At 46.5% G+C, this 12,937-nt stretch overlaps 1 protein-coding gene across 1 annotated transcript; it reads right to left on the bottom strand.

Moving 5' to 3' along the window:
• Positions 1–3,836: 3,836 nt before the first annotated feature.
• LOC109760163 (B3 domain-containing protein Os02g0683500) lies at positions 3,837–5,657 on the bottom strand. The gene has a single exon (XM_020318993.4). It carries the CDS (start codon positions 5,287–5,289, stop codon positions 4,060–4,062), a length of 1,230 nt encoding a protein of 409 aa, XP_020174582.1. The 5' UTR covers positions 5,290–5,657; the 3' UTR covers positions 3,837–4,059.
• Positions 5,658–12,937: the final 7,280 nt, after the last annotated feature.

Raw genomic sequence — 12,937 nt, 5'->3', positions numbered from 1 at the left:
AGACACTAAATGATATTAAAACCTGTGCATAGTAGAAAATAACTGCTCTGTAATACTACACTGCAGCAGATTCCACAGAAGAAATTAATACATACAGTTTCCTTATCTTTTTTTTCTCCACACATGCATAGACCATGGAAACATCTCTTTCTCTCTCATGTCTACTTATGCTGACAAATGCAACTCGATATTATATATGTGTACTTCACTGGGAGTAGTATACCACTACTCTATATGATTGCGGCCATCACGCATCACAGTTTTCTGCCTTAAAATGACAGCCAAACGCCAAAGAAGAGCAGGAGACTTAACTGTAGAACTTTTCTAAGTAATGTCTTATATGTTTCACGAAAACAATATCATAAATTGATCCGATGCGTGCATGCATATACATATCCACATGGCACATGCAGCTTCAGGAAATGAAGACTAGTCGTTACGCACAGCACGCATAAGTCCATGCATCTCCTCAATATTTACAAGAGTAACTTCAGGATAACACATATGATGCACTGTTGTCAGCTAGTATATTCAAACCGATTCAGTACTTTTGTGAAGTAAACACATACATAAAATTCAATTAAATATTATGTAAAACAAAAACGTGGTGTCCAATCCTAGTATATCTATCATACATATAAACCTTCTGCCAACATTTTTCCTTCAAAGCAAAACACAAGTTGATTCGTAAATTCCCTACACAGCCTCATACTTGTACTGGTCCATTTTATTCATTATAAGGGCATAATCCAATGTCCATCATCTTAGCTCTATTTAGAGCTAACTGTAATCTAATTACTTTGAGCATATGCATAACAGTAAGAAGCAAATATAACCAAACATGATGAACCATATATAGCTAGCTATTACTGTGCATTGCTAGGTGTAGTCAACTGTTTCTAATTAAGTTTGAAGATCAACACAATTTCATTTGTCTAGATTTAATTTGTGTGCTAAAATCGATGCATATTTTTAAACAAAAAACTGCACATTGATATCAATATTTTGTGGCTAATTAGTTAAGACTATAATAACCTGCTTAGCATATACTATCTTTCAACACAAAAATCACATAGAGATTTAAATAAATCACATTCAGCTCAAATTTTGCTGGTGAGGTGTAAATATTTTCCCTATAGCTTCTGCTAGATTTGCTAAATATACAAGTGCATGCAGAAAGAGAAGCTAACGTCGCTTGCTTAAAAGTTACTCCCTCCGTTCCAAAATACTTGGTGTGGGTTTAGTTCAAATTTGAACTAAAACCACGACAATTATTATGGAACGGAGGGAGTAGTAGAAAACACAGCCTGTATATGTATGTTATCATATTATATATTTGAGACATGGTGGAAAATTACAAAAATTACATGTCAAGCAGCAGCTACATAAGGTTCACATACGTAACTAATTGATACACAGAAGACTGTAACACATAAACACCGACGAAGGTAGTATAAATAACCGTCTTCTAAACTTGTTGTTTAAAATAATATATCCATACCACTCGAAGTTGATGTATATATCTAGCTACTGGATCTAATATGACTTATACAGAAATATCAAAAATTTTTGAAAAAAATGCACACTGACATTTGGACTGGAAGGTTGTCGGATGAACAATCATCATACTATCTGCTAAAAACAAGATGACGTGCAGGTTATAAAAACAGCCAGAAGCCATAGTACTTAATTATGAGAAAATTTGTTGCATAATGTGAAAATGATTGAAATTGTTCTATAAGAAATTGAAGATTTTTGAATCCCCTTCATGGTTTTGCTAGACTAGATCAGCCATGTTTATGCAGTGAGATATGAGATTCATAAAAAAAATTTGTGTCAAATTTCTTGTATTTGGTACTACCAAGGAACCATGGCAGTGTAATGATAAAAATATTGCAACCTTAAAAAACAAGACAGGTTAAATGTGTAAACAAACAAATGGAAGAATGTATGACTAATTTGAAGTGAAATATACAGTGATTAACCCAAAATTAATACTGCCTCCATCCCATAATATAAGATGTTATTACAACCAAGATGTGAGTATATCAGTTGTAGTAACATCTTATATATTATCGGACGGAGGGAGTATTTGCAGATGTTTGCAGTGTAGTTAATCGTAACACAGCACACAATATCAACAGGTATTGACAATGACAAGGAGGTGCTACTGATCTTTGATGCAACAATATTATTTTTATAACTTGTATTCCTTAGCTAAAGCTTTCCTCCAAAGTTAATACATATATTTCTGCTGTTTCAGAAGATACCATGATATACAAGAGACATCAACTACTGATTTGTAGACTGGGCTAGATACTTGTATGCTTTTTGTAAGAGGGACGCCACAGATGACATGCGTTAACCTCGAGCCCGAGGTAAGTTAGAAGTATGAACTATCAATCAGTTAATCTCAAAGAAACTGTATCGAATGAGTGCAGTACGTCAGATGACAAAATTAAAACCAAAGTGAACACCAAGCAAGCAAAAAAGAGGAAGAACAAGAAGAAAACAGCGAACGCTTAGAGTGATATATAGACAATCCCAGTCGACCTCCTGCCCATTATTTATTTCCCCATTAACTCCCATTCCTTTTTGAGCTTACACTGGACCAAAGGTACTTTCATTTTCAGGCACAGCATCTATATATCTATTCCGGCCATGCCAGTGCAAAAGGATCCCCCTCCTACACCTTGCTAGTTATGGATACCTATTGAGGAGTCAGTACGTGGCCTTGCCCCCATTGCTACCAGCAGCAGGCGTACACCCCGTACCTACTCACTGCAGTGAAAAGGAGAAGTGGGAAGAAAGTTAAATATAGAGAGAGGCCTTTGTCTTTCTCACTGGCTCACACAGAAAGGACAACAAGGGAGAGCAATTCCGAGCAAGACGTACTACCCCAAGAGATGTGCATATACGCACACCTCACTGTTCCTACTGTTATAGCAACAGTCGAGCTAGTGCTGAGGTCCCTCCTCCTTCCCCCATAAATTTTAAACAGACGTACAAAGAAGTTAAGGCCAGTGGCAAGTGCCCAGTGCACTGCACCCCTTCTTTACAGACTGCCAAGAACATAAAGAACTCTTGGAGCGTATACCACTCCAGGCCCAGACAAGCAAAACTAGACGTATAATTTGGCCTACAGTATGTATATATGGGGGTTTAGTTTCCAGTCCCCGTTGGGTAAAAACCGCGACAGAAATTCCTTAAATTTGCTTGTACCAGTCCCTATGATCTTTGTCATTACGATCAGCTAATTATGCATATGGAGTATGAAACGGTACAAAAAGTATCAGCAAACTGACGAATTAAAAGCAAGAAAGCCAAGCACATAAATATAAGATACGGCATAGCAGTCTAGCAGTACTAATGAAGAGGAGTAAACTCCTACAGGAATTTAAGGATCTCTCAGATCAGAAGTGAAGGATTTGACCTGCAATGCTTGTATGTAGCTTCTCCGGTGGCAGCTGCTTGCATCGGCTAATCCGCCATCAATGTCCTTGCCTCGCCATTGTTTCTGAGAACTGCGCTGAAGGTTCAGTCTAGAGGAGAAGATCATTCATATGATGCAAGTTCGGGATGATGGATGTGTATCAGACTGCGCTTGTAGTCATACGATTCAGATCTTGGCCGTATTAATGCTGCTGGGGGTTTGCAAATTTAGAGGTGTGTTATCATATGTGGGGGCAAATGGAATTGGTCAACCAAACTGCAGACCAACCAATTAGTAAAGGAAAATAATTTGACTTAGAAATCACAAGCTGATTCTGGGATAGCTGCGAAGACCGAAAATGAAGGAATCTTATTAGAAACCAAACGAACTCATGAAGAATTGATTGATTCGCTAGTTTCTCTCTATATATTAATAATTCTCAAACCAACACCCAAGAATTTGATTGGCCAAAACGAAAACGAAAACAAAATGTTAAATGCTGGCTTCTATCAATGTTATAACGGAACCGCAAAAGGTGGAGAGGAAGAAAAGGAAGGTGACAAACTGAAGAAGGAATTGTTGAACTTTCCTTGGGCACGCTCCCGATCGAGCTCACCAAATATCGTTCACAGATCGAGATCCAAGGAGGAATGAGCTTCTCTCTTGGAGGATGATGATGACGACGGCGACGAGGCAGCGGACGACTCCGCTCCGGCTGCACCGTGCTGGGGCAATTCCAGCGACCTAAACGGTGTCGGCCTTTGCCATCCGGGCATCCGCAGCGACAATGCGTTGGCGTCGTTGCTTGACTCGCCGCCGTGGGTGTGCGGGTTGTCGAGGTTGACTCCGAACAACCGCACGCGCTTCGCGGCCGCCGTCGGGCTGTTGACGAGTGGCGTCGAATCGAGGACCATGGGCATGCCGACCGTGACCGCCGGGCTCGGTTGCACCGCAATGTGCAGCGGAGGTTGCGGCTGCGGAGGCGGCATGGTCGCGTGCGGGAAAATTCCTGCGGAGCCGAAGTAGAGCACCTGCGGCCTCGGCGGCGCGGCGGGACTGATGCTGCGGAAGTCGAAGCTCTGGCGGAGGCGGTGGTGCTCGTAGAGGGTGGCTGGAGGCGCGGGCGGCATGAAGAAACCGCCCGGTCCGGCGCCCCACGGGCCGTAGGGCGAGGAGGTGGGCATGGGCATGGGCAGGCGCGCGAGGCGGTGCGGGTCGCGGAGTTCGGCGCGGCGCTTCCAGTCGATGAAGAGGCGGTCGCGCGTGGCCTCGGCGGCGCCGCGGCAGAAGGAGACGGTGTCCCCGGCGTCGAGGCGCTTCTCCTTGACGAAGCGGCTCCAGCCCTTGGTCATGACGTAGCTCTGGCTGCTGTTCCAGTAGGAGTAGCGGAAGCGCCAGAGCTTGCCCCCGCGGTCCTCGAAGCTGAGCAGCAGGCCCTTCTCGTTGGCCGCCGCGTCCAGTGGGAAGTACTTCTCGGCGTGCTGCTTGGGGATCACCAGCCGGTTGAGCTTCCCCACGTCGCTCGGCGTGACCACCTTGTCGAACATGTGCTCCTTGTCGATCACCTCCACGTCGCCCCCTCTCGCGCCGCCGCCAGCCCCGCTCCCAGACGCCCCAGCGCCGTCGCTCGAGCGGAAGGGAGAGCCCGAGCCCGACGCCGACGCAGAGGCCGCGGCCGCTGAAGGAGAGGCCGTGGGTGTCGGAGAGGAGGACGAGGCGGCCGCCGTCATGGCCGTCATGAAGGGGATCTCACGCGGGGAGGCCTCCTCCGCCTCCTCCTCCTCCATCTCCTCCCCCTCCTCCTCGTCCCCCTCTTTCGACAGCCTGCTGCTGCTGGACGCAGCGGTGAACTCCATGGCTCCTCGCAGCGTGGCCCGGCTCGTGGATCCCTCGGCTTTCCAGTGTGCGTTTCCGCTGGGCTGCTGGCGTAGATGGGGAGAGGCGGCGGGGCGGAGGGCGGGCGGGGAGGGTTGGGGGATCTATCGCAGTCGCGTACGGGCCGGGGGCGAGGCTATGTATACATGGTAATACGCGTGGGTGTGTACGCGAAGGATTTTGACCAGCCGGGACGACAGGAGGGGAGATGACGAGGCGGGAAGGAATTCATGGGAGCCAGCATTGACCCGACCCTCGCGCGGCTGGCTGGCTGGCTGGATCTCGCTGCGTTTCGCTTCGATCGGCGTGGGGTGGGGAGGATGGGATGAGATGAGACGGCGGATGGGGTACCCTGGGTAGGTGAAGGGGCGTGGTAATTAACCGCTTGTTTTTATCTTTTCTGCTTGTTTTGGGCAGCGGTTAGTAAAAGCTCTAGCTGTGTGTGTGTGAGAGAGAAAGCTGGTGTTGCGGTGGCGTTCCCGGTTCCCACAGGAGAGGGGGCTGGCTGGCTACCCTAGAAGATTCCTGGAAGGCGACCAGGGGCAGGGCCGGGAGCCGAGTGTTTGCGTTATTCTTCTGGCGCAAGAGTATTGTATTGGTCGCGTCGGTCCTAATTTTTTCCTCTGTGTTTTTGGCCCTATCCAACCTAGGAATGGATGATCCGCGCTCCTGTAGGGTAACCATCGAGCATGATGCTCACCTGACTGTCAAATAAAAAATTGAAGAGCGTGCCAAGTGCTCTCGAGGGTGCACCGTCTGTGCTCGCTCGTTCCCTTGACCAAAGACGACCACCGGTTAGAAGCATCTTGGGTTGGTAGTTTAGATTAGGTTTTTAGTCCTCAGAGGTGCGGTACTTGGGTGAATGGCAACGCTTTTTCTTCGAGTTTGTCTTCCAGCTTTCGATCCTTCTCGAGTTCGTCCATCTATACGTAGTCGACGGAGCTCCGACATAGATTTCTATCGTCTCCTTTGGATGGTGAGGTTATGGTTTCTTGTCATGTGACAAGATTTGGTGTCAGGGGCTTCAGATCTATTCAAGGGTTCAGTGAGGACGATTGTGCCTCCAGGGCGCTGGTTCTTAGGGGTACGTGCACGAAGACTTCCCGGTTGTCATCGACAAGGTCAAGCCGTCTCCGGTAGGGAAGCAGCGACAGCGGCGCGTCGGCGGCTCGTTCAAATGGCAGTAGTGGTCGTTCGTGGTCTTAGAATCTTGATGTAATTTTTATTATGTTTGAGATGTTTTGTACTTTCGCTGAACGTTGATAATATATCTGTATCATTCTCGCAAGAAAGAAAGGGACGAGCCCGTTCACGGTCTTCATTGTTCAACTCTTTGATGAAAAGATGAAAAAATGAAAAAAAAAACTCCGCCTTCCATCTCTTGGATAGATAGAGAGGGAGGGCAAAGGCCTTCGGTGCCCCTTCAGTCAAGAATTGGGGCTTCACAATTACTAGCCAATATTTATGTCATGCCTTTCCTCGTTCATGGTTCGATATTCTTAGCTGTGGACCAACAAACTTTTTTTGAAGGGAATGCCTCTCAACGGGTTTTTTCAATGTCACAATAGAGTTACATGAATGATTACAAAAAAGGCAATATATAAGAAAGCAGGTGGATCACCATCAGAAAACAATTCAGACTATGACCCATAAGAGTACTTAGCAAGATGGCGCACCACGAGGTTGGCATTCCACTGGCAATATTGGAAAGAAATCCTGTCGATCGAATGCGCTCGTGCAAAGCATCATGTCATAGTTGTTTTTTTTGCGGGGTATCCTGTCATAGTTGTTGAATGGGGACTCCACAGTTCCATCTCTCCATTACATGTATTGATAAGTTATAAAGAATTTGACTCAATGGTCACCTTACCCCTGCGTAGGCCAAATGTTCAAGAAGCTCGATTCCTTTAAGCAACACAAGTGCCTCCGTTGTGGTAAGCACGTTATTCAAAGGGCATGCTGCACCCGCAACGGCTTCACACATATTATGATAAAGAACAACCTCCATAGCTCCAGAACCATCCTCAGATGCATCCATATTGAGTTTAAAAAATCTTGGATTTGATTTTGAACACACACTAGTAGGAAAAGGGGCTTTTACCCCGGTTTGTAAGGGCCTTTTGTCCCGATTTTCGAACCGGAACTAAAGGATCGTTACTAAAGCCCTAACCCTTTAGTCCCGGTTCTTACACGAACCGGGACAGAAGGTCCTCCACGTGGCCGCTGCTGCCAGCCCAGGCAGGGGGGCCTTTGGTCCCGGTTGGTGGCACCAACCGGGACCAATAGGCAGGGCCTTTTGTCCCGGTTGGTGTCATCAATCGGGACCAATAGGCATCCACGCGTCAGCATTTCAGGGGTTGGGGTTTTGTTTTTTTTTTGAAAGGGGGGATTGGGGGGTTAATTTAGGTGTTTCATATATTGTGTTAGCTAGCTAATTAATATAGAGAAGTGTCCTCTCTTATCTCCGTGCTTGGTTGACGCTACGTACTATATACGTATGGAGAGGACTAGACACGCTAGCTAGTAATCAAATGAAGGAAACAGAAGATCGTCATGAACATATGCATACAGAGAGAAGTGATATCGACCACCTCTCCTTCTCCGAGAGATTGGTCGAACAACAAGTTCTCGTATATCTATCCGACACTACCGGCTACATATATACAATAATTATCTCTTACAATACAATCTCCTAATTAAATTGTAAGAACACAGGGTTCACATAGTATTCTCCGTTTTCAGCGATCACGTCGTCAAGGAAGAATGCCGCCAATTCCTCTTGAATTGCTCGCATACGATCTGGTGCTAGGAGTTCATCCCGCTTCCGAAACATCTAATTTGAAGAAGGGGGTCAATACACATATATATATATGAATAAATGAAACTCAACACAAATGATGGTAATAAAATAAAATTGTGAATATTATTGCTTACGCACTTCATATTGTTCGTCAGAGTAGCCCCGCTCACAGGTCGTGTAGCGGATGGACTCGCAAACGTAGTATCCACAGTAATTATTCACGGGTTCCTGCCACAACCACTTTACAAGAAATAGAGGTCAATCAAACTGATAAGCAAGCATGCTAAATGGTATTGATGAAACTAGCGCTTGAATCACTAGGAGATGCGCGGAACATGCTACTATAGTACTTACTTTTGGGTGTTTAAATTGCAGCTTCTTCGGCAGTCCCAGAGCTTTTGTGGTGAATTTTCTCCAAACCCTGCCAGACAAAGAAAACAATTACTTGATATCAGGAAATGAACAAAGTTGCTGATATGGTGGATAATGATCGATTTAACTTACTTCTCGAGCATTTGAGTCATGTTCGCATAGTCCTGGGGATCTTTTCGTCTCGAGTCTAAGACGGTTACTACTCCCTGCTCAAGCTTAATCTCTAGGAGAATATAGTGGAAGCTGCGCATGCATGCATAAGTCATCAATTACATTACCATAACCTGGACTAATAAGGGAAACCGAATATGCACAAGACAGTAACACTCACTTGAAGTTGTAAGGAAAGAGTATTATATCTTTGTTTTGATTTAATACCAATGATCGTAGCAAGTTGGCCTCGGCTTCTTTGGCATGTTTTTCAACCGTATATGCATCTATGAGATTTGTGTTAATGAACCCAATATCACCGATTTGTCTTTTCTTCAATTCGGCGATCTTCAATCTGCATAATATAGTGAGGATAATTATAAATACATGCAATGAAAGAGCTGACCTATATAGAGAGACTTAATGACAGAAGTAGTACTACTTACAGACAGTAGCAAGTGATCGTTGTTTTATCGAGGGCCTTTTGATTGTAAAACTGGAAGAAATCCTCAAATGGAACATTCAGCAGTTCAATTCCAACGAGGTCATGCTCCGGTTTAACTCTCAGCGTCAAAGTACTCATCCCATCAGACTCTCTGCAGGTTTTCATGTACCAATCATGTAATCTTCGCATCATCGTTGTTAGAGATCTTTCATCTTTGACGAGAGGCTTCCCGTAATGGTATTTGTGTTCGTCCACCTCCATGATTTCATAATGTACATCGTCGGGCAGGTAATCTCTAAGATTGCTATAACCGGCCACCATCCTCGGATCATTAGCGACGATGTCTTTTGACACCTTGAGCGGGGGGCACGATTTGTTCGCTTGTTTGCCGAGCTGGGCAATTTTTTTCCCAGCTCGTCGTTCTTTTAACCTTTGATCACTGACAGTACTTCCCGACCGCTCCGCTTCGGCATATGTCTTTGCAAGAATGCGCTCATAGTTGCCTCTCGGCGGAGACTTTGGTGGTTTTGTCAGGGCAGCCAGAGTGCGCTTTGCTTTCACCGGATCTACCTTCTCCTCCGGAGGTGGATGTTTCTTTGCTTTCACCCCTTCAAAGAAGTTTGTCACTTCGGCTCACACGATCTTCCTGGTTTCCTCCTCGGTCCTCTCGTATGGTAACTTCTCTGGAGTCTTCAGAGAAGGACCGAATCTGTATTGCCTCCCGCCTCTGGCAGCTGTACTGCTAGACGCCGGCAGAGCAGACGGAGCGGCTGCGGCTGTCTTCTTTCCTTGCTTACGAGGCGGAGGAGAAGGACTACGACGCGCCGGACCAGCCGCAGCGGCGGCGGGTCTCTTCCGCCCTTGCTGATGAGGCGGAGAAGGAGGAGGCTGGCTGCTCTGGCGCGCCGGCGCAGGCGGAGAAGGAGGCGGAGTGCCGCCACACGCCGGAGAAGGAGGCTGAGTGTCTTGATCACTCGCCGGAGGAGGAGGCGGAGTGCCGCCACGCGCCGGAGAAGGAAGCTGAGTGCCCTAATCACTCGCCGGAGGAGGAGGCGGAGGAGGAGGCGGAGTGCCCTTACTCGCCGGAGCCGTCCAGTTCGGAAGGTTGATGAGCTCCTTCCGCCATAGGCACGGAGTCTTCAGAGCTAAACCCAGCCGAGTCTCCCCTTCACCGGTAGGGTGGTCAAGCTGGAGGTCCTCAAATCCCTCCGTTATTTCATCCACCATCACCCTAGCATATTCTTCTGGAATCGGCCGGCAGTGGTAGGTTGCGCCGGGTTCAGGAGGTAAAATAGAGCCAACAGCCGCCTTGACTTTGAAGTTCTGCCATTGCGCCATAAGGTGGCAATGTTGAGACTCCGTGATAGCATCCACGGGGTAGCTAGTAGGAGCCGTCAAGACATGCTCCAGCTGAAGCAGCTCGGTGGAAGCCACGCTGCTTCTCCGCTGAGATGGCAGGGTAGCTTCGGGGGTAGTTTCGGCATGTCGATTGCTATCTCGTTCCTCTAGCGCTTGAACCCTTTCATGCAGCTTCTGAATTAGGGTCTGCTCCATTTTTTTCCTCCTCTCCTGGCTTTTGTAACCGCCTGCGTCCGGAAAACCAGCCTTCCACGGAACGGAGCCTGGCGTGCCTTGTGTCCGTCCAGGGTGCTCAGGATTCCCGAGGGCCATTGTGAGCTCGTCGTTCTCTCTGTCTAGAACGAACGTCCCTTCCTGCGCTGCATCGATATATTGCTGAATCTCCTTGACTAGTATTCTCAAAAGCTCGTTCGTCCAAACGCACCTCCCTGAAACAGGGTCCAAGGTTCCGCCAGCCCTGAAGAACCAAGTCCGGCAACGGTCTGTCCAGTTCATTGTCTGTGGTTCGATCCCTTTTTCAAGCAGACCATTCACAGCCTTGGCCCACTTAGGCCGGGCTTTGAGGTAGCCACCTGACCCCGTGGGATGGTGAAGCTTCTTCTTCGCAACATTCTTCTTGTTTGTCGCTGACATCTTCTTACTCTTTTCCGATGTCTTGTGGGCTATAAATGCGGGCCAGTGATCTCTGATCTTCTCATACCGGCCGATGAATTCTGGTGTCTCTTCTTTGTCGACAAACGTTTTCAGCTTATTCTTCCACCTCCTGAATAGGTCTGCCATCTTCTTAAGAGCATGAGACTTGATTAATTGCTCTTTAACTGGCTTCTCCGGATCCTCCTCTGGCGGTAGGGTGAAATTTGCCTTCAGCTTAGTCCAAAGATCATCTTTCTGCATATCATTGACATAAGACACCTCAGGGTCTTCCTTCTTAGGCTTATACCATTGGTGGATGCTGATCGGGATCTTGTCCCTAACTAGAACCCTGCACTGAGCAGCAAATGCATCCTTTGTCCGGATGGGTTCAATCGGTTGGCCGTCGCGCGCGATTGCTGTGATCTCAAACCTTTCATCCGAGCGCAACTTTCTCTTCGGGCCTCGTCTCTTTACCGCAGTTGTGCTCGATCCGGAGGGCTAGAAAAAAGAAGAAAGACGAGTGTTAATTAATATGTGTACATACCAAAACAATGAATGCATCAATTAGCTAGTCCGCACAGGCTTAACTAATATATTTACCTGGCCGGACTCTGTTCGGTCACCGGAGCCGTCACCACGGGCTCCTTCTTGCACCAGCATTGGGTCACCGGAGCCATCATAATCATGTCTTTCCTCCTCTACTCTTCGATCACCGTAGCCTGCTTCTTCACCCTGTTCTTCCAGACCATCATTGTCGTTAAGATACGACAAGATATCACCTCCGGCTAAGATTATGTCCCCCAACACCTCTTCTGCTTGCTCGTCTCGTCCGTGCTCCATTGTTTCTGCAAATATTACAACATGGCAATTATTACACAAACATGACATCAGGTGGTTAGTGCAAACGTAGACCTAGCTTATTCCGGGTTTGGGGTGGCCTCGGCAACGCTTCAAGGGTAGGGGCGCGGCGGGTGGGGGTAGGAGACCGACATCGTTTTTTTCTAGGGTTTGGGTGTCCTCGAGAGTTTTGGTCGAGCGAGAGGGCCGGGGGGGGGGGGGGGGTGCTCCTGTGGTATAAGTTATCACGGTCGAGAGGGGGTATAAATATCGACCATCCATCATGTCGAAGTTATCTGGGAGGGAGTTATATATATCGACAACGACGACATACATACATGGGAAAATAATGTTATCGGGGAGGGGGTATATCGACCCCCCCCCCACGTGTTGAAGTTATCGGGAGGGGGTTATATCGACAACGACAATGAACGTACATGGGAAAATAATATTACTGGGGAGGGGGGTATATCGATCCCCCTCGTGTTGAAGTTATCGGGAGAGGGGTATATCGATGACGACAGACCCGATAAAACATAAGAAAACGAAGAAGAAACAAAAAGAGGAGAAGAAGAAAAGGAATAGAGGAGAAGATCGAAGAAAAAAAAGAAGAAGAAAAAGAGGAGAAGAAGAATTTTTCTATTTTTTCTTCTTCTCTTCTATTCCTTTCTTCTTCTCCTCTTCTTTTTCTTCTTTTTTCCTCTTCTTATTTATTTCTCCTCTTCTTCCTCTCCTCTTCTTCTCCTTTCTTCCTTTTCTTATTTTCCTTTTTCCTCTCATTCATAAAAAAATGTTTAAATAGAAAATTTCGAAAAAAGTAAAGGTTTTGCCTAATGCATTGTTCATATGAATATACAAACATTTGCATATTCTACAATAATTAATATCACCAAAAAAATCTATGAACAGAAAAAAATCCTAACTTTTCTAAAAATCTATCTTTTGCATATATACATGAACATATACACAGAGAACATATATACACAGAGAACATATATACATGAACATACATATATACACACAGAGAACATAT

This window comes from Aegilops tauschii, chromosome 2 (assembly GCF_002575655.3).
Source record: "Aegilops tauschii subsp. strangulata cultivar AL8/78 chromosome 2, Aet v6.0, whole genome shotgun sequence".
Classification (NCBI taxonomy): Eukaryota; Viridiplantae; Streptophyta; class Magnoliopsida; order Poales; family Poaceae; genus Aegilops; species Aegilops tauschii.
The sequence above is the reverse complement of the archived record's forward strand: the minus strand, read 5'-3'. Positions and strand labels throughout refer to the sequence as shown.